General features: G+C 44.1%; 1 protein-coding gene across 1 annotated transcript in view; it reads left to right on the top strand.

Annotated features, from left to right (window-relative positions):
• Gnb5 (G protein subunit beta 5) overlaps nucleotides 1–21670 on the top strand; it is a 40437-nt gene that overhangs the window by 7561 nt on the left and 11206 nt on the right. The window contains exons 2-6 of the mRNA XM_026391782.2: nucleotides 5140–5276; nucleotides 8398–8439; nucleotides 10990–11066; nucleotides 15693–15825; nucleotides 20095–20238. Coding sequence (XP_026247567.1) covers nucleotides 5140–5276; nucleotides 8398–8439; nucleotides 10990–11066; nucleotides 15693–15825; nucleotides 20095–20238 — 533 coding nt within the window. The remainder of the gene's footprint in view (nucleotides 1–5139; nucleotides 5277–8397; nucleotides 8440–10989; nucleotides 11067–15692; nucleotides 15826–20094; nucleotides 20239–21670) is intronic.

Here is a 21670-nt window from a genome sequence, read left to right as displayed (position 1 = left end):
GCCCCTATTGGAGTAGCTTCAAGGCTGTTTCAGGCACATCTTGGAGGGACCATAGAGAAGAGCAGTGAGAGGGATCTGCCAAGGAAAGGAGTCTCCTAACTGGATTCCTCCTCCAGTGTGGTTTCCATCAACACTCTTCCAGACTGCTCCAGAGAAAGTCATGAAAAGGCAGATCTGACCATGTCACGCCCCTGATGACAGCTCCCCAACAGGCCGCTGTTCCTAGGGGAGCTCTGTTGTGGGTATACAAAGCCATTACTTGCCTGTACCCATTCCTCACCCTTAGTCTTCTATTGTGATTAAGTTGCTTGTACTGCCCTAAAAACGTTTGCTTATCTCATATTGACCGTTATGGTTTAGATATGAGGTGCCCCCCAAAAGCTCCTGTGTTAATATAGGGATATTCAGAGGTGAATTTGTTAGATGATGAGAGCTATAACCTCATCGGTCCATCTTAGTTTGAATGGACTAACTGGGTGGTAACTGTAGGCAAGTGAGGCAAGGTGGGTCACTGAGGGTGTGCCCTGGAAGGGCTCATCTGCCCCGTGGCCCCTTTGCTTTCCCCTCTCTGCTTCCTGACTCTGCCATGAGCTGAGCAGCTTTCCCCTACTGCTGCCCTTCTGCCACACTTTCTGTCTCACCTCAGGCCCAAAACAATGGAGTCGGCTGACCTGACCCTCCAAAATCAGGAGTCCAACAAAAGCTTTTCCTCTGATCTTGTCAGATATTTGGGTGACAGCCACAAAAAAACCTAACTAATATAATGCCTTTGGGCCTTAGCTTTTGCCATTTCCTCAGCTTAGAGTGCCCACCTAGTCCCTCTTACCTGTGAATCATATTATTGTCCTTTTTTCTGATCTCAAATATCACCCCAGAAAGCTCAGTGCAACACCCACCCTTTGGGGCACATACTCCCTGTGTCCACACGTCTAGTTCAGCAAGTCACATGTTAGGTTGAAGTTATCTTATGGCTCCATCTCTTCCCCTGACTCTGAACTCCAGGAAGAACCTAGACAGAGTCTCACACATCTGGCAATCCTGCAGCCTTGCACATGTTGAACCAGGATCATCCAGGAGAGAGCTTGAGCTGTCTGTATACGGCATTAAGATTTGTGTGTAGTAAAGGTCAAGTCCAAGTTCTCAAGGGGCAGAAAAAGGCCAACATTTAGAAGGAACTTTTAGCAAGGCTACATGTGCCAGGCATGGTGGTGGACACCTGTAATCCCAGTGGTTTGGAAGGCTGAGACAGGAGGATCACTAGTTCAAAGCCAGCCTCAGCAGTAGTGAAGCACTAAGTGACACAGTGAGACACTGTCTCTAAATAAAATACAAAATGAGCTAGGGATATGGCTTGGTGGTCAAGTGCCCCTGAGTTCAATCCCCAGCACCCACCCCAAATAAAGGACTGTGTGTTGAGTTCCTGTGCAGATCAGGAAGTGGGCCTGAAACCACTGTGTGTCTCCCCCAGTGCTCCTGAGTTGCCCTGATAACTGGAGGAGCTGCTTGGCAACTGATGTAGCAATGAGAGCTAAGAGCTAGTGTAAGAGAGGTATAGAAAAAGCAGGGAAAGGGGCTTACAAGTTTGGTTGCTCCACCAAAAACTGCTGCTTAGAATTGCTGCAGTTGATTGAAGAGTAGTAAATACTAAGCACTATGAATATGTCAATTAAGTATTACTGGGAATACGCCAGGTTTCTTTCTTTTACGCAGATGGTCTGTTATGCACTGTTCTTTCAGATGTGCAACAATTTATACAATGATCTATTCCCAAGTATGCCTTAAGCAGAACAAATGTGTTTTTTTTTCTCTATAGTTCCTTGCCTTAATAGATATGTAATATAAATTTAAGCATACTTCAGTTTTGCATGTTTGCAAACTACAAAGTAAAATGAACATTTTTTGTGAATTTGTATTTTGCATACTCAAGGTGAGAATTAAGTTTTAAATAAACCTATTTTATCAGGGAAAAAAAAAAAGTATTCCAGGGTACCCGAGCTAGAGAAGATCACAGCTAATTACCCCGTGTTCCCTTGGCCAGGCTTGAGTAGTCATTCCGGCAACCCCAGGAGAGAAGCAAGGTGGGACAAGGAAGGTGATACTCAAGGTTGCACAGCTGACATGTGACAGAGCCTGGCTTTGACCCCAGCAGCCTAAACCCATGGTCAGAATTCGGAACTACCTGCTCCGGTTATGCCTCGAGGGGGCCTCCAATAAGACAGCACCCCTGTCTTCCTGAAGTTTAGCTTCTAGTGGAATTTTCCACCAGGTTGCCATTCTTGCAGAAACCAGATGGTTGTGGTCATCATTTCTTTAAAAAAATTCATTTTAAAACTTATATCCTGGAAGGATGGTTCATCAGAAGGCAAAAAAGAAACCACATGTACCCCAGACTGAGCTCCCCCAAAGAGAACACAAAACATATTTAGCTCTTTTCCAGATCTCCTTTTACTTTCTGATATTTAACTTTTAAGAAAATCTTGAATTCAGTGGTTGCAAAACTTGGCAGACAGAAACAGGATGGAGTGGGTTGGGAGTGAATCTCTATGTGGGAAGGGAAAATGCAGTGAGAAAAAGTAATTAATAGTTGGGATATGTTCAAATTCATGTTATGTAAGGAGGGCTCTATTTTAGTTGATGAGTCATCTCTTTTTTTAAGGGGGATGTTAAAAAGCTATGGCTGTCCTAATGCTGAATTTGAGAGAAGCAGCAGTAATATCAGTATAATATCAGTAAAATATTAAAATAGAATATGCTCACAATGCTGAACTGATGATACAGGCTTATGTAAAAGGCTTGTAAGAATTCAGAAAATTCAGTCTGTTTTTAAACTTCATTCAAGTGTTTTTGTGAACAGTGTATCAATAAGACTGCCATGCTGTTGGTGGCAGTAATTCAGTGTTTCAGCAGGAGCAATGGCATAATGGAGCACTTCAGAGTGTAGCAAGTGTTTTTCCAGTTTTGAGTTCTCACAAAGACTTTTTTGCACACCTCTTTTCTTTCATCACACAAAAGTGGGGCAAGTAAGAGGAACCAAGACTTCTTGGAGAAATGACTGATTCCAGGACAGGGAAAGAATAACAGGAACTCAGTGGGAAGTGCACCAAGGATGGTGGGGCATGTCAGGAAGTCACAGGCCTGCAGAAGAGGTTCCCAGGGGGCAAGGAGAACAGTTTCAGCATCAAAGTAAATATCGCTAGTAATAGATTATAACCTATTGAATACAGTAAGAATTCATGCTAATATAAATAAATGAATAAATAAATTCGAGAGGAGGAAAAGCACCTCCTCAGATTGGAAAACCAACTAATAAATGCAGAAGGGATGGTAGACTTAGAAAAGTCACCACTTTCTAATCAGCAGCCCAATAACTAGGGTAGGCAGGAGAAATTAATGAGTTTCACAATAAGGATATCAGAGTCTGAGGAATAACATGGTATTTATACAGTCTCAGAGTACATCCCCACAAGACACTTGTTCACTACAAAGATAGTGAAAGATAGAAAAAAGAAAAAGAAACCTGGCAGGTGCTACCTTAAACAAATGATGAAGGTTACCGCCCATAGCAGTGGCTGATGGCAGCATGTGTCCCCAGGAACTCCACATCCCTACCACCTATGCCTTAGCCAAACCTAATCCTAAATAAGCATCAGGAAAAAACAAATTAGGGAGTGAAATAATTGGGGGCTGAGAAGCATTCATGAATGTAACACTCGATCTTGGATTTTCCTTTTCGATAAAGCATGTTGCTGGGACAATAGGCAGCATCTCAATAAGGCTTTAGCTTAGACAGTAGTATTATTTCAGCAATAATTTTCTGATTGTGATCATTAAATATTATTGAAGATAGCTGTTTGCACACTGTGGTGTTTAGGGAGAGGCAAGGGAAGATGGTTTTGCCAGAGGGTGCTATTGTCATTCAGCCCAAACCACATCTCTGCCCTGTCACTGGTTTCCATTGGCAGGTTGCTCCCTGCCCTTTCCCAACAACCTCCCACACTCCCAGGGGGAACAGGTCAACCTCCCTGCCTCTCATCACTCCTTGCTCTGTCTGTAAGGAACTATGCCCCTCCTAGGCTGTCTACCGGTAGATTACCCTTCCCTCCCCACTTATCTGCAGAAAGGCCTACCAAGAGGGTTAAGAGGAGAAGGTAGGGGTAGGAGACTGACTTCTCACTGACCCAAAAGGAAGGGGTACCCTCGACTGCTGCCCATGGCAGGAGAACCCATGCTCCCTGAAGATCTCAGTTTCCTCACCTGTGTGATGAAGGGCCTGGGCTTGCTGGCCCCTGTGATTCTTTGCCCCTGTGAACTTGTCTCTCTCTTAGACTCATCAGTCATAGCCTCTCTCTAAGCCCTAGAAAGCTCTCCCTGGGTGTCAGGATGTGGTCCAAGGCCGTGGGAAGCTGACCTTGGGAGCTTCGTCCCTGGTGTAGGTGGTATCATAGGGAGAGGATGTGTTCAGACTTTTAGGCTATCACATTGTTCTCTCTGAGGACTCTAAGATTTGCAGTAAATTCACAGGTGCGCCTTCTGCTGACAGCTTGCTTGGTGGTCCTCCCCTTCATTCTTGCTGCAGCACCTACCATGTGCCAAGCCTGTGCTAGACACGAAGATCAGTTAGACATGGTGCCTCTGTCAGGCAGCAAGGTGCATAGGATGGCCCTAATGGGACAATTTTTATACGGTCAACTTTCCTTGTGAGTATAAAGTGATAATTAAATGACCAGAAGTCCCCATTTACCAGTGAGTCCTATGAACTTGTATGATTCAAAGAGTCTCTGTGAGCCTCCACCTCCTTGCCTGTTAAATAGGGATAGCAGTCTCCACTGCCTGCCTGCCCACCTCTCCCTTAAGTGGGAGGATTCTATAGAGTGCTCTACAAATATGGCGTCTTGTTAATCCCTCAATATGCACCTATTTGAAGTGCTTTGGAAAACCTTAAACACAAAGAGAGCATGACTGTATTATCTGTACCCACTACTGACCTTAGAAGGGAGTATTGCAAAGGCATTATGTAATGTGTAGAATAGGACAATCAAGCTGTGACACAGATGATGCACAGCATCCTCACCCTCGAAAAGCCAGTGTCATCGCTGAGTTAGCTCGGGGCTCAAGATTGATTTGGCATTGTCATTCCAGTGCACCAGGTGGCAGAGCGGGTGGAGGCCCTGGGCCAGTTTGTCATGAAGACCAGAAGGACCCTCAAAGGCCATGGGAACAAAGTTCTCTGCATGGACTGGTGCAAAGATAAGAGGAGGATCGTGAGCTCCTCACAGGTACGTTGCACCTGGTGAGTGACCTGAGCAACCTTCTGCTTTTGTAGCTAAGAGAAAGCAGAGCTGTCCTTTTCAAAAGCCATCTTCTGATCTTTATGGGGGGCTTATTCTCCAAAGGACATGATTTAGCAGAAAGAATTCTCTTGCACACTATAGAACTTCACTAGTTTGGGTAGATTTGAAATTGGTAATAATTGGAACATTGTAGATTGTATTTGACTTCTTTCATGAGCCATTTCATATTATTTCTATCTGAACATGTTACAAATTGTTCAAATGCAATTTTTAAAGTCTTTTTCACCCCCGAATCAAGGACATAAGTGATTGAGATTCCACCAATACTTTCTTTAATTTTAAGAGTTTATCAATTCTTATATCTTAATAAATTAAAGATATGTGTTTGGAAATTATTGTTTTTATCATTTTTATTTTTTGTAGTTTACATATTTTATTTTACAACTTATCAATTTATAATCTATTTTTGCATAACTAATTACCTCAAGATTTAGCAGCTGTTTTAACAGCAGATATTTATTATTACAGTTTCTAAGAATCAAGCACCCAGGTGTTGATTCTGGTTAGGGCCTCTCACAAGGTTGCTGTGAAGACATTGATGAGGCTGCAGTTAGCTGACCCCTTAACTGAGGTGCAGACTCACTTCCAAGATGCATTGCTCACATGGCTGGCTATTGGCGAGAGGCCTCCATTCCTTCCCATGTGAACCTATCTGTAGTTTTACTCAAAACGTAGATAGTCTGTTCCAGAACAAGTGACCCAGGAGAGGGGAACAGGGGCAGAGCCATGCTCTCTTTTATGACCTAGCCTTAGGATGACATTCCATCCCTATAATGTATTCTGTGGTTCACACAGAACAGGCCTGATATGACAAGGGGATTCTGTTAGGGAGTGTGAACATGATCACCTGGGATGATGGAGAGGAGCTTGGAGGCTGGCTCCCACAGTTTAGTAACCTTTACATCTGTTTTTTTTTTTTTTAATCCGTTTTTATGTTGTATGTATTACACATTAAACTGTAAACTGAAGTTCAATAAGATATTCCATAAATCAGATTTTTATGGTCAGTGTAGGTTTTCTGTCACCCCTGGATTTTGCTCAGCTTTTTTAAAAGAAGATTTATTTTTTCTTAATAACTTCTAAGTATAAAAATTACATATCCTAGATTATCCACAAGCTATAACATTTATGTCAGCCTAAAATTGGATAGGACAGTTACTACCATATATCATCTACAAACCTAACATGTCATATTCACCTGCTTTGTATTTTTGTCCATAATAAATTTATCACTTAGGCATATTAAAGAAACCCTGAAAAATAGAACAAAAAGGTTTTCTTCCCACTGCCTTGCCCCAACTGTTATTATTATTTTGCAGCATTTCTTTCTAACCTTTCTTTTTTCTCAAATGTTTATTTTCACAAAGTGATTATCCAGATGTACATGGTGCTACCTAGCTAGCTCTTTGGATTTTTAAATCCTTACAAGCATATGGAATACCAGCTTTTCTATCACTCATGCACCACCTATTGCAGGTGGGAAGGCCAGGGTCACAATAGCACAGGCCCGCACATCCTCCTCTGCTGCAGAGAGGTAGGAGGAGGTGCGTGTGGGTGTGGGGAGGAAACTGGAAAATACAGGAAAGCTCTGCAACAGACTGACTCATTAGCAACCTTCTCCCTTAAAAGGCAGGAGATTAGTCATCCTGATGGGGTAGGATTAGGGTTTATGGTGGAAGGCACAATCTCTCCAGGCATGTAGGCCCCTGGTATATAAATCTGTGCTCATGGAGGGGACCACATTTAGTTTAATGAAATTCCAGAGTACACAGGGAGACCAGTGGGCTGGGAGGGGGAGGAAGCCATGGACATGGGAAGTGAGGTGACATCAGTACTCTCCCCCACAACCGTCTGTGGAGGCTCTAGGCACGGAGGACTGAGGCACAGAAGGCTTAGCTGAGCTACCCACACTTTGTGTTTGGCCATTTAGTCAGAATTCAGACCAGAAGAACCACTGCACTTAGGGATCCTGAAAGGAACACCAACTTTGACTTAGCTTCAAGGTTCCTCAGCCACACACCTGAATCCAGAAATTTTCCATCAGATCATGTGAAGCAAGAAGCTGCATCCCTTTAGAAATCAGACCTTGCTTCTGCCTGTAGGTGGCGTTTTCTTCTGATTTCCCTCAAGCTCATTCAGCAGATTTGGCTCCAAATGCTTGAGTGATTCAAAAATTGAGCCTGCCATAGAGAGCGCAGATTTACCATCCCTGAGGATGTGCAGGGACACCATGCACTGAAGGAGGCCAACTTGTCCACCCTCTTCCACTATCCGCCATGATCTGGGCAGGTGGATGCTTGTAGGGGGCAGGACTCATAGATTTACCTCCAGTGGGTTTATACTACAAATAGACGGCAAGGTGGTCATGCCCTACACCCCCAGCATGGGTACCAGCAGTCACAAGGAAAGTAACCATATTGTTTGTGAAATCAATAGCGCACAGCACCCCTGACAGGGGGTGCTCTTTGTTCACTGAACAACTGCCCAAAGGGCTCCCTGTTGTTATAGGAGCATATTGCACATTGTTCTGGGTGTGAAATCTCAAGAGTGGGGAGCTCTGCTGTCCTTGGGCACCTGGAGAAGTGGACTGCAGAGAACATGGACTTCAAGGAAATGGGAGAGGGGATGAGGTATTGGAGATAATGTAGAGATTTATTGTTTACCTGTCAGGCACCTAAAGGTAATTTAAAATTTTTACTCCCCTGTCTAACTTTTGGACATTTAGAATAGGGGGGATGACAGCAGTGTACCAACAGCTTGTGCAGGTTGATCAGCAGTATAGAAGAAGCATCTGAGCCTTGCTTTGTGTACTCATGTTGATTCAGAGAATGTAGGGTTTAAAACTGGGCCTTTCGCCAGCCTGGGAAGTTCAGCCCCTCCCCACCTCCATTTTTTTCATGAGTAGGTTGGCGGGTCTCGATTACCAGGTACTTGCACCAGCTTTCCACTTCACTGTCCTGCTAGACGCAGCTTGACACGGACTTCTCAGCAATCACCTGAGAGAACTTGTTGCCAGCCCCTGAACTGTTTTCTCTTCTCCCTCCAGGATGGGAAGGTGATCGTGTGGGACTCCTTCACCACCAACAAGGTGAGGCCTCCTTCCCAGGCACATCAGGGAATCTCAGTATCCTGCCTGGTTTGAAAGTGCTCTATCCTGATCCTCCACCAGGGCCCCACTGCGAGTGACCACTAGACGGGAAAGCCCAGGGAAAGCCCAGCCACATTTGAGCAGCTCAGCCAGCCCAGAGCAGCATTTGTTCTTCTCTCGAGAACTCCCCCACCCTGAGAAGAACATGTAGTTACTATAGAGGGAACTAATGCTAAAGTGGGAACGGGCATAGCATAGAAAACTGCCACATTCGCATGTCCCACTGCATTTTACTATTTTTCTTCCAAGTAATGATGGGAAGTACCAAAATCCTCCATCATTTCTTCCCCTTGTACCTTGGGCCAGACTCCACATCAGTGGAAATGAACAGGTGGAAAGCTGAGGCTGCTGTGGGACTGAACTGAACCATCATGTGATACTGTGGAGTCTGGTCTGGGCACACATGCCTAAAATTAGATCTAGATTTAGACTTAACATAACATATAGGCTGAGCTCTATGCTAGGCATTTGCATACCTATATCATACAGCATTTGCAGTAGGAGAACTGTGTATTAAATATGGGTTCCAATATTTATTTGGAAAGGAGATCTTCCTCTTAGCCATATAAGAAAAGGAGACCCATACCTCCTGATACAGCGGCAGCTGAATAGCATCCATGTTCCCCATCATTGATTGTGTTAGTAAATGTCATGGTAAGCAGCTGTTACGTGATCTAGTCCAGTAAGGGACCAGAACCATTTTGTAGAGGATGTGCAGGGACACCATGCACTGAAGGAGGCCAACTTGTCCACCCTCTTCCACTGTAGAACAGAGTCCTTAATGGTCAGGCTCCTGGAGAATAATAAAAAGAGCAATCTAAATAGGGCTTTCTTACACATCACCTCCTTGCAAGCCACAGCCTCTCCTGGCGTCCCTCAGCATCTTCTGCACTGTGGGGTGCAATCATTTCTATTTGCACCTTAGGCATAGGGCACGGGCTGATTTCTGGGAGCTTCAGGGATGCTGTGTGGCTGCTTAGAGAACATAGCCATTACTATTAAGCAAAAGGGCCCTGGCCCTGTGCTGAGAGCGGCCACTTCAGCTCCGCTCATTGGAGGGTGTGGGTTATTCTTAGCATCTGAAAGGCTGCAAGACTGTGAGTGACAACAGGATTTTGGCAGGCAGTATTGGAGCCTGTGTTTCCCCACGGAAACATGGAGATTCACACCATGATTCCCAATGTCCATTGGGAATCATCTAGTCCCATCTCTCGCTTCATTGGTGGACAATGCGGGACAAGCAGGAAAAATGTCCATTCCACATGGGATTGCATATGTTGTTACTGTCAAAACCAGGACCAATATCCTGTGCTCCTTGGAATTAAGATCATGACGCAAGTGTCCAAGAGATATGGTTTTTATTGTTAGCTTATCTGCATGCAGGAGGACATAGTGACTGGGCCACCAGGCAGAAGCCAGGGATGTTCTGCTTAGTTATTTTTTTTAAAATATATATTTATTTTAGTTATAAATGGACATTTATTTTATTTATATGCGGTACTGAGATTTGAACCCAGGGTCTCACACATGCTAGGCAAGTACTTTACCACTGAACCACAAACCCAGCCCCGTCTGCTTAGTTCTTAATGCTTCCATTTACAGGTTCTCTGTGATCCATGCACACAACCCAAGGTCACCCTCCTCCACCTGTCACCCCCATGCATGTACCCCCTCTCCAGAAATGGTTTCAGGACCTATAGTGAGCAGAGACTTATGCTTACTCACCAGTAAGCAAACTTCTACATGGAAAATGGAAATCAGAATCAATAAGGTAAAATACTTACCTGAAAGGAGATGCAGATACATATTCAGATTCAAAGAAAAGGAACCCCAGTAGTCAAGCAGAAGAACAAAGGGAATGTAACATTAAGAAGTAAAATATTGGTCTGAGGATATAGCTCAGTTGGTAGAATGCTTGCTTCACATGCACAATATCCTAGGTTCAATCCCCAGCACCACCACCAAAATAATGAATAAAAATAAAAATAAAATATTACCAGGCATGCAGATATATACCTGTAATCCCATCTATTTAGAGATTTGAGTCAGAAGGATCACAAGTTCCAAGCCAGTCTCCACCACTTAAAAAGGCCCTAAGACCCTGTCTCAAAATAAAAAACAAAGTTCTAAGTTCTGGGAATGTTGTTAGGTAGTTAAGCAATCCCTGAGTTCAATTCCTGGTACCAAAAAAAAAAAAAAAAAAAAAGAAAGAAAAAGAAAAAAAGAGTAAAATATTAATTAATACTTAGAAGTAAACCTATTAATATTTTTTGCTAGTTGAGATATTTTTACTTTTAGAATATAGGACATAGTTTGGTTGATGATGGGAGGCTGAGACCCTTCATCAGTCCCAAGCCCACCTTTGTCCTACAGCTCTCCCCTTTGAGACTATGAGGTGACTCAGTGGGAACTCTTTTGTAAAAGTTAAATGTTAAGACCTGTGTAGAAGTGCCTGTCGCTCACTCTGGAACGGTACATGCTGTGTTTCAGGAGCACGCGGTCACTATGCCCTGCACGTGGGTGATGGCATGTGCTTACGCCCCGTCGGGATGTGCCATAGCTTGCGGGTAAGCTTTTCAGATTTCCAGTTAGTCACAAAATACTGTTCTATTGGCAAAAACAAGCAAACAAATGAGAATTTATAAATTTTGTTACTACTTGTTAACGATGGGTTAAATCCTTCCCTGAACTTTATCAAAGAAGAACCCACAAAACTCTCTTTCATGATGATTCTCACTGCACATTGACAAAAGTGTAAGTCCAGACCTGTCCCCTGTCCTCTCAACTGTTGTTGGTGGGACTGTGAATTGGTGCAAACATTTTGGAAAGCAGGTTGGTGGTATATTTCAAATGCCTTGAAAAATGTGTAAGCTTTGCTCCAGTGACTACATTTAGTAATTCATCTGAAAAGAATGACCCCAAATGTACAAAAGCCATGCAAAAAATGACATTTATTTTGCATTTTTAAAATAGATAAAAAAGAAAGGAAACAATGTATTCATCAAAAAATGAGTGAATTATGGTATATGAATTGATTGAAATATTATACAGCAATTAAAATAGAAGTTCTCAATTACAGTGTGTGAAAAGAATATCAAGGTTACTAGGAAAATTGTGCCTTATTCTCTCTCTCTCCTGAAGCTCAGTTTTACATGGCTAGAATTGAAACATACATAATTTCCTGTCCTGTGTTAAACAATTCTGGGACCATTCAAAATACTTCTCTAGTGTCTCAGCCATGTTTGAAAAAAAGAGACAAAGTAGAGACTGGGATGAACTGTAGCCATTGTGATAGTAGTTCATTCTGGATGATGAGACTATGGGAAATTTTTCTCTTCTTGATAATATTTTCTACTTTTAGGGTTTTTTTAATAAGCATATGTTATTTTTATAATCAGAAAAAAAAAGGCATTTTAGAAAGGAAAACTCAGGGCCCCTAGAAAAACTTTTGTCACCCAGCCAGAGTCATACCAACCATCTTCACCAGTGTCCACTCCCTTTGTGCAGCTGTCCTGGGGACATCTTCTCACTCTTTCCTTCCAAGTGCCAAGACCAAATGTGTCCCTAGAGCTCATACACATGTATTTCATATTTTCTAACTTTTTAATTAACAAAAGTATGTCATGTTAATTATAGCTGGGTGCTCATTTATGTAAAATTCATCCCATTTTCTTTCTAAAAGAATATGACGTGGCTACAAAAAATAGACATATATATGTGCCAAATACGTGCCACATTTAGAGAGAGAGGGAGAGAGAAGCAGCCACAATTATAAGGTTGGTGCAGAGGAGTTCTGTTGGCTGTACAGTTAGGAGGCACAGTCCCCACAAGGCTGTCCTCACTGCAGGTGCCAACCACAAATTCAGAGGTCCCCACAACCACCCTCAGGCTGGAAGGCACTGTACTTCCTGTCTTAGCTTTATCACAGCAGGGTAGAAACCAGACCATCCAAAGGGACAGGGCATAGGGTAGATTCTGGGAATGGTGAGCTTCCAATCATCCTCTCCCCAGGAGGTGATGCCATTTTCTCCTCTTGGCCACAGTGTGGTAGTATCCACAGAAGATCCCCAGCTGGTGCAGTTCACTTAGGCCTTCTGTGTCCCAAGTTATTGGAGCTCGATGACATATTGCCTGCATGAGTCTCCAGCTCATACCTTCAGTCTGCAGTTCCTCTTGGAGTTGGAACTGACATATCCCAAAGCTCTCATCATAAATCACCTATGAGATTGCTTAATAGCCAAAGCCCCTCAGGCAAACAAAGACATTTACCGGGCAGGACATTCCAGGGGCCCAGACATCACCTCCCAGGAAAAAATTCTCTTAGGTCAGGTCAGTTCTTCACCACTTAGTAGGTATAATAAATACAGTTTAAAAATCCTAGAGTAATGTTTCTAGTTGGGTATGTATTTTGGCAAATGCCTAAAGTTGTATGGGTCACATAATTCTTTAGTGTTTGATATTGAAATATTAAGTATCAGGTCTAAATTTTAGAAAGAATATATTGGGTAGATTCTTTTGTAACTTACAATGCAGCTAATAATAGAATGAACAATGTCTTCAATAATAGTTTTAAAAGTGAAGCTGTAGGCTATTATTATGACCCTCACTAAGTGGAACCCAGTGAAAGGATTTTGATGAGGGCAAGGGGACAGGAGGGAAGGATTGTGAAAGGCCCTGGTAATTAGCTTCCTGGTGCCTTACACTGGTGCAGAAACAGTTCAGAGAGGGGCTCACAGGTGCCCTAATCTGAGTCATCTGATTCCCTGGCCCTGACCAATGGGGATGGTCAGTACCTGTACTGGCTGCCTCGCCGATCTCAGAGAAAGGAACCAGAAGAAAGTGTGCATATTTGTGTGTTTTTTTTTTTTTAATTGGGGATGGATGGGAGAGCAATAGACTAAACTGGGAAATACTGAATCCTCAGTGTAGGCAAAAGTACTGTCTCCCCCTCCCCCAGACCTTCCCTAGAACTACCATGAGCAACTGTGGTAAAGTTTCTGGTGGTAAATCTAACATAATATTCCCTGACCATGGCATCCTCACAAGTCCACCCCATGCCATGTTCTATAAAACAACCAAGATCACAAAATTAGTTGGGTACTAAAGCAGAGATTCAATACCAAGTACATCACTCTGCAAAACTCTGCTTCTCTTAGCGATGCAAATAACCTTAAGTATTAAGTGTTCCAACAAAGCTACAGAGAAATTATTGTGAGACTCCAGGCTGGGGAAGACATGTCCCCAACTGAAGGTTCAGGTGAGAACATTGCCCCATGGCGCACTTGCTCATCACCACAGCCTACTGCAAATCATTCTCAACCACACCATCTGTGAACAAGCTTGCCAGAGCAGATTGCTAATAATAAACCACCCAAGCATACACCTCCATCTCTAAAAAGGTAGAGGGTTCCCTGAGCTTCCCCAGAGCCTCAGAAAGAGTGACCCCATGCTTATTCCCTACTGAAGGGAAACAGGGATCCTTGGTTAAAGGCTGATGTTAGGTCTGGGGCAGAAAAATAATAAACCTGGGATATTTTCCTGTTCCAGAAAGTAGGAAAAAGCTGGGAATATAACTCAGTAGTAGAGCATGTGTTTAACATCCCATAGGTTCAATCCCTAGCACAGGAAAGAAGAGTAGGAGAGAAGGAAGAGGAAGGGAGGAAACGTTCAAGGACCAATTGAGGCTCATTTAAAAAAAAAAAAAAGAGCTGACTTGACTCCAAATTTGGGACGACTTGAAATAATTATTTAAATGAAATAACAATAGTAATGGATCACAACACAAGGAGAAAAGAAGTCTGTAGGTGCTCAGTGACACTGGGGAGGCAATTCTTCCTTCCAGAAACAAACCAGCTGATAAATGCAAAAGGCATTATCAAATCAGAAGGTCACCATTTTGCATCCCTACAGTAATATTTGATTCAAGCAAGGCTGATCACACTAAGCCATTGTATGAAAGGCTTTGGGGGAAGAGGATATTTTCCATGGTCTCAAAATATCACACCACAGATTATTACTTGTGATCAACTAACGACCTTTACCTTGGAGAGAAAGGTGGAGGCCCACCTTCACCAAGTAGTAAGCATCACCAATCTTAGAACAACAGGTATCACAATATTTTTGAAGTGAAGCAACAAGAGAGAAGTACCCAATATCACCTTTACATTATTATTGCCAAAAAATATTATACAGGTTGAATTTCCCTAATCTGGAAATGAAGTCCACTGTACCCCAAAATCTGAAACATGATACCACAAGTAGAAAATTCTACCTCTATTGGCTGGTATGTTTCTGGAAGGAGGAATCTCCTCTCCCAGTGTTACTGTACACCTGTAGACTTTTTTCTCCTTGTGTTGTGATCTGTTACTATTGTTATTTCAGGTCACAGTCTACACATAGGTACACTAAAAGTATTGTATAGAGTTACCTTCAGGCTATGTGTATAAGGTATATATAAAACAGAGACCTTGATGTTTAGACCTGGGTCCCCTCCCCAGAATTTTTGAAATATGCAGATTTTTCAAAAGTTAAATTTTGAAACACTTCTGGTCCTAAGCATTTTGGCTAAGGGACTCTAAACCTGTGCTTGAGTAACCAATGTGACAAATCCAGAATGTGTGACCTTCTATAAAATAGTTGACCTAAGATCTCCTGTCATGAGAAAAACATAAAGGTAGTATGTTCTAGATTAAAAGATCTTAAACAATTGTAACAACTGAATGTAAGATGTGAACCTTCATTGGATTCTGGATCCTGAGGACAACTGAGGAAAATTGAATATGGATGACTTATTACATAATGTTATGGAATTTTTGTTAATTTTTTTCAGATATGATAAAGATGTAGTAGATATATAGGAGAACATTATAATTTTTAGGAGATGTGAATTTGCAAATTGAAGTATTTAGAAATAAAATGTCATGTCTGCAGTTTGCATTCACAGGGTTCAGAATTTGCTCCCACAAACATGACAAAATATTACTTAATGAATGTAGGTGAAGGAATCTGATATAAGGTTTTTTGTTTTGTTTCAGTTTTACTGCAGGTTTGAAAATCTTCAAAGTAAAAGTTGGGGGGAAGGTTACAGTGTAAGTTTCCTGCTAAGGAAAAGGTTGTGCAAGTGTATACAAATAAGACAGTACACATGTCCTGTACATCTGCGTTCACCCTGATGCTTGTTTCCCTCTTGCTAGTGGTTTGGATAATAAGTGCTCCGTGTACCCATTGACATTTGACAAAAATGAGAACATGGCTGCCAAAAAGAAGTCTGTAGCTATGCATACCAACTACCTGTCGGCCTGCAGCTTCACCAACTCTGACATGCAGGTAAGTGGGCAGGGAATCTTCTGGGGCAGTGGGACTTGCTGTCTCCTGGTCTGAATGGAGTTTTTAGGGCACTTACTTGTGTAAAACTTGGCTGAGCTTCGGGGTGGTGCTTCTCACACTTCTCATATCCATACTTTACATTCCTGTTTTAACAACTGCAAAATCAAAATGCTTCTGGTATTAAATTTGTGCCCTACGTTCAATAAACCACAGCAAAAGCAATACAACCCTAACACTTCACTATTTTCCTTAGCAAGTTGTAAAAAGCCTCCCATAGTTTGTTTATTCACACTTACCCAGCAATCCTGCCTATGTGCCTACCCCCTGTTGACAGATACCACCTGACTCTGGGGCAGAAAGCTCAGTCTCACCCTTAGGGACCTCCAAAAGAATCAATAATGATTGGACAGTGGGGGAAGCTGGGGAGCTCAGAGCCAGAGGGCATCACATACGTGCCCTGCCTGTGAGAAGGGATGGCTGCCACCTCAGGCCGCCACAGTGTGTGAGGGAGCCCATGGGAAGAAAGCAGCCCTAGAGGTTGGCAGTGGCAGAGCCCAGGGAGGGCCCTATAGAAGGAACCATTGTAGGTGTGAGTCAGATTTGGGTTGTTTAAGGAGAGTCCATAGGCTGCTCTGGCTTCAGCTGGTTGATGCCAGGAGAGAGGCGAGGCTGGAGGTAGGGAGTCCAGGTATCTGTAACTATTCAGTCACTGGTGGAAGGAATGTCCACACTTGGGGTGCCACCAATGGGCAATGCGAGCATCTGTTGTTTGAGTCTCACAGACCTGCGCAGTAGGGGGCATTGCAACCAGCAATCGCCATAGCTAGATGTCCTCGAGCCTGAGGGTCAGCCAAAGCAACACAGGACATTTAGTCTGGATAAAGAGAGGCTCTGAGGGATTCAAGATCAATGGGTTGAAGCCGTCTGAGGTCCCTCTGGTGAATACCCATCCTCTCACTCTGTTGCCACAGATGCTGGCAGTAGGAGCTAAGGGGACACCTGTGTCATCCTGCAGCTGGTGGAGATGGAGGGAAGTCCCTGCTGCCTTCCTCTAGGGGGCAAGCCCAGGGGGCAATGCAGGGGCTAGGTTTGGCTCCCTGGTGTTCTAGATAGTGATGCTAGGTAAGGCTTTTACTTCTCTGTCATTTGTTTTTCTCACTACAGGTAAGGATGATAGTAAATTCTTCCCACCTAAGGTTTTCTGAAGATTAAGTGAGATAATTTATATAAAATAACATAGTTCCTGGTAAATATCAATAAATATTACCCAATATTATTTCAGTAATATTACACAAAGCATTATGGGTGATTCAGATGCACTTCATAGTTTGATACCACTGAACTTAAGGTTTCTTCCATCTCTAGGATCTAGGATGATAAACAGAAACTGAAGTGGCTGCTATGACTCTGCATTCCATAACAAACGAGTGACAGTGAGCTTAGGATTCAGTATAGTGCATTTGTCTGAATAAATATTTGGAATTTTTTAAAGTTTATTTTTATTTACATTATATTGAAAATCACAAAAAAATTAAAACAAAAAAATCCATATTAAGAATTTACTTTGGATGTTTAAAAACTATTTCTTTGGTGAAAGAGTATGGTATAAAAATCTCTCAAAGAGCTAGACTGGGCTAATCATTTAAAGCAGATTATTTGGAACTAGTGTCCCATAAAAAGTCATGTTATTGACCCTTTGCAAGTGTTAGGACAGGAAAGGGCTGGAACATCCACTAGTGGGTGTGGCCAGGAGAGACTAAAGAGCACATTCCAAAACACTGGTACCCAAATTAAGATTTATTTCAAGTTTTGGAGATGTAGCTCAGTGGTAGAGCACTTGCCTAGTATGCATGGGGCCCTGGTTTCAATCCCTGGTACTAGAGGTGGAAATTTAAAAAAGAAAAAAATATTTTGTTCAAGTCTAAGGGTTCACAAGCTACGTTTACCAACCTAAGTCATCTTGTTGAATGTGCACAAGCCTCCCAAGGGACACCAGGGCCAGAGGCAGCCCTGAGCACAGGTGCAGGGGCTTTGCAGCCTTGGAGATCCCCTGAATTTGAGTGCTGTCCCTGAGTGGGGCCTCAGCAGCTTTGCCCAGGAGGCAAGTGAGCTGGGGGACGACGCGTTCCTAGCTCTTGCTCCAGGGAGGAACCTCAGAGTATCCTCTCCTGGCTTCAGGGAGATCCTGGCCTCCCCAGACTGTCCATCAGGAAACCTAAGCCAATACAGTGCAGGCCAGGGTGGGAACAGATTCCCCTCCTTGTAATCTGCCCTATCCCTACAGGAAAAAAAAAAAAAAAACTTAAATGATAGATCTAACATATAAGAAGGGACAAGAGAAAGGGGAAGGAGAGGAGAGGAGGGAGAACTCACCAGTCCTGGAAATTGGCAGAGGGATGGGAACAGTGAGTGCATCAGATCTGACAGCCCTGGAGGCACAGTCCCTGTGTCCTTCCCTCAATCCTCAGTAGCCATCCACACCTCACCTAGACCCTGTGGGGCAGCCAGAGGTGAGGAGTAGGAGGCTCTGTTCTCAGGACTTAACCGTGGTGGATCTTCTCTTCTGCTGCGTACAAAGAGGGCTCCAGGGCTCTCTGATGCGACCTAAGTGGGCCATGAGCCCTAAGTTCCTACCAGCTCCCAACCCCAGGAGGCTGTGCTCAGCCACAGCCCAAGCTTCCCATGCACTGGCAGTGGTGACAACCAGAACTCCACCTCCACCCAAGCCTTTCCCTGGCACCAGGGCTCCTCTGCACTCCAGGCTATCCTCTGTGCTTGGCTGCTGCACAGAGGCCGCTTGGGTGGCTGCACTGGCCTCCATCAGACTTCCTGGAAGGTGCCTTTCTCTTGCTGTTCTGCTAGAAGCTTCCACAGCTACTTGCCTGCAGTCTGAGGTCCTCAGTCTGGTGCAGCTCACCTTCGTTCAGAGCGGAACCTAGGCCTCCTGGGTCACCCTTCCTTCCCATTCTCTTGGTCTGGCCAGTTCTCACTCCTACAAGGCCACCTCAGACATTGTCCCTGGGTCAGGGCTCCTCAGGTACTGCCTGCATCTCAGTACTTCTCACATGGACTCCAGTGATCATTGCATTGTCTGGTGATGATGGCAGCCCCCAGGCAACCATCAGGGAAACATGTTGTCAAGCAGAGCTGAGTTTATTAGACCCCTGCAGTTAGGGAGCACTTCAGCTCCATCACATCTGTTGTATGTCAAATGGGGTCATCAGGGGAGGGTTCTCCCCATGTTTCAGGGTCCAGGCTGAGTGATTATAAGATGAGCCTTGCAAGACAGATGGGAAACTGATTTATGACATTATAGCTATGGACTGGTGAGCACAGTGAAGGTCTTGGAGTCTTGATGAGCACATGGTTAGTCTTAATAAGGAAGTCTGTTTGGTTCACAGTCTTTTCTTCCAGGGGCAGGTATTCCTAGAGCAAGCATCCAGGTCCTTTTACATGGTCTCAGTTTTGTCTAGCATAGTAACAAAAGAATGTCTGGTCCTGGAGTTAACACAGAAAAGGGAATTATGTTGGTTCCATTCTCACTGCCAGTCTTGTTAAATCAAGTTCTGGGAAAACAAACACCATCACAAGATCTTTCTGCAAGCCCTAATGCCCCAGCACAGGGCCCAGACATCATCAGCACGTAGCAAATGTGTACTGAATCTGTGTGTGCATGAGTGTCTTCCAGCATGTGTCAACGATCCTGGGGAGCTTCTAGAGCCACATCCTGCTCTGGCAGAAGCAGCAGCAGGAGAATGCACCTGACAAATAGCTGCCTAGGTCCTTGTTGCTCTACGTACAATTTAGTGACCAACCACAACCTCACTGAGAGTGTAGGAGAAATATGGGCTCTTGAGCCCCACTTCAGACTCCTTAGATCAGCAAGCAGCCCAGTGGTTTGTGGGCACCTCTGAGAATCACTTTAGTGTCTGGCCTGCACAATAGTGGTATCTGTTTGACAGGTTTCCATAGAGCACCTCCTACATGCAGCCAGTGGTGGAGCCCTGTAGGTACCACAGTAGAGCCACTGGCATTTTGACTTTAGAGGAAAACAGGCCCAGAAATCTATGACTCAGTGACTGCCAGAGACCTTCCTACAGGAGAGACTTATGTTCTTGCATCCAGATCCACCAAGGGGTGTGTGTATGTGTGTGTCTGTGTCTGTCTGTCTGTCTGTCTAAGGAGCCTGCTTGGACAGACTCCTGGAGAATTTTAAGCTTAAGTGATGGACTTCCCCCAACACTCTCCCTTGTCCTTTTCTGCTGACAGATCCTGACAGCCAGTGGCGATGGGACATGCGCCCTATGGGATGTGGAGAGCGGGCAGCTGCTGCAGAGCTTCCATGGGCACGGGGCTGATGTCCTCTGCTTGGATTTGGCCCCCTCAGAAACCGGAAACACCTTTGTGTCTGGGGTAAAGACCCAAGGAAAATCTTTATGGTCCTTTGTCCATTAGGGAGGCCTGTGGTGGCAGTTCTTATGCATTCATGGAACCAGACTTGCTCCTTCCATAGAAGGAGCTGCAGGAAGAGTCCTCAGCTCCCTACACCACCCCAGCTCCTATCACCATGGCAACACTGGCTCCAAGCCCCCTTCTGTTCTGCTGCTGACAGCAGTCTAAAGAAAGATCTGGAATGTTCTCCCATGTAAATGATTCAACTCAAGGTGCATATCTGCCATACAGTATTAGCACTAGAGATGAGGTACCACACAGGTGCAATGGCTACTGAGGTGGTGGCACAGAGATGTGCTCAGAGCTTCAGAGCTGTCGAAAACTCTTCCAGCCTATGTCTACTGGCCACCGACCCCCTCCCGCTCCAGGGTGCAGGGACCAGAGTATTTGAGGGCTCAGAGTTGAAAGACAAGGCCATATAACACGGTGCAGCATTAGACTAGGAGTCAGGCTACCTGGCTTCTGGATTCACTACCTGATTTCAAATATTATCACCTATAAATTTATCATAATATGCAATAGAACTACCCCTACCCTTCCTCAAAACATTACCAGCAGTGGATGGAAGAGGTTGTGTTGTGCCGGTAATAGGGGCAGGCATTTCTGTGGCAGCCCAGGAATAAGGTCAGAACAGAGCTGGCTGACCTGACCCCCAATCCTGACTCACCTCACTTAGAAGACAGTGGTGAGTGAGGACAGTGACACACACAGTCTGTCCCATGACTTTTGCTTCTGAGAGACATAAGATTTTTTACTTCAGGCTGCTATGCCTCAGCCCTGGGAGTCATTGGCATGGACCCTGGTTTTCTTCATGGGTATTTGACCATCTGTAGGTTTTATCCCATTGTGATTATACAACTGTGTTTATCACTGCTCAACTATACAGGTTTTTTTTAAAATTATCATTATTACTGTAGATTATATTATCTTTTAGAGCACTGGACTCCATTTGATTTATTGTCCACTAAAGATGTGAAGACACTCCTGATTTTACTGTCCGCATCTCAGTGACACTCAGAGTACTGCACCCCATCAGGTCTCCCCGAGATAGCCCCTATGCTGCTTCATTGAACCCTTTGCTCTGAGTTGAAGCTGCAACTTGGTCATCAAGTTTAAGCCATTGCTTCGGTTTGACTGTTGAGGGTCTGCGTTTTACCTGTTAAGCTTGGTAACAGGATTGCTGTGCAGGAATTTATCAAATTGTTCCCAGAATCCTGATAGCATGGTGTGAAAAGTCTCATTTTATGATCCTCTGTGTGGTGCCTTTCCAAGTGCTGAGGTGGAAGCCCAGCAGGTGCCTCTCCTAAATTGATGGCAAGTCCAAGACTAAGCTTCTGTTTGCCAGTTCCCAGCCCAGCATGCTGCTGAGCTGCAGGTGGCCCAAGGGCACCTC

The sequence above is a fragment of the Urocitellus parryii genome, chromosome 6 (genome assembly GCF_045843805.1).
Source record: "Urocitellus parryii isolate mUroPar1 chromosome 6, mUroPar1.hap1, whole genome shotgun sequence".
NCBI classification, from domain to species: Eukaryota; Metazoa; Chordata; class Mammalia; order Rodentia; family Sciuridae; genus Urocitellus; species Urocitellus parryii.
The sequence above is the reverse complement of the archived record's forward strand: the minus strand, read 5'-3'. Positions and strand labels throughout refer to the sequence as shown.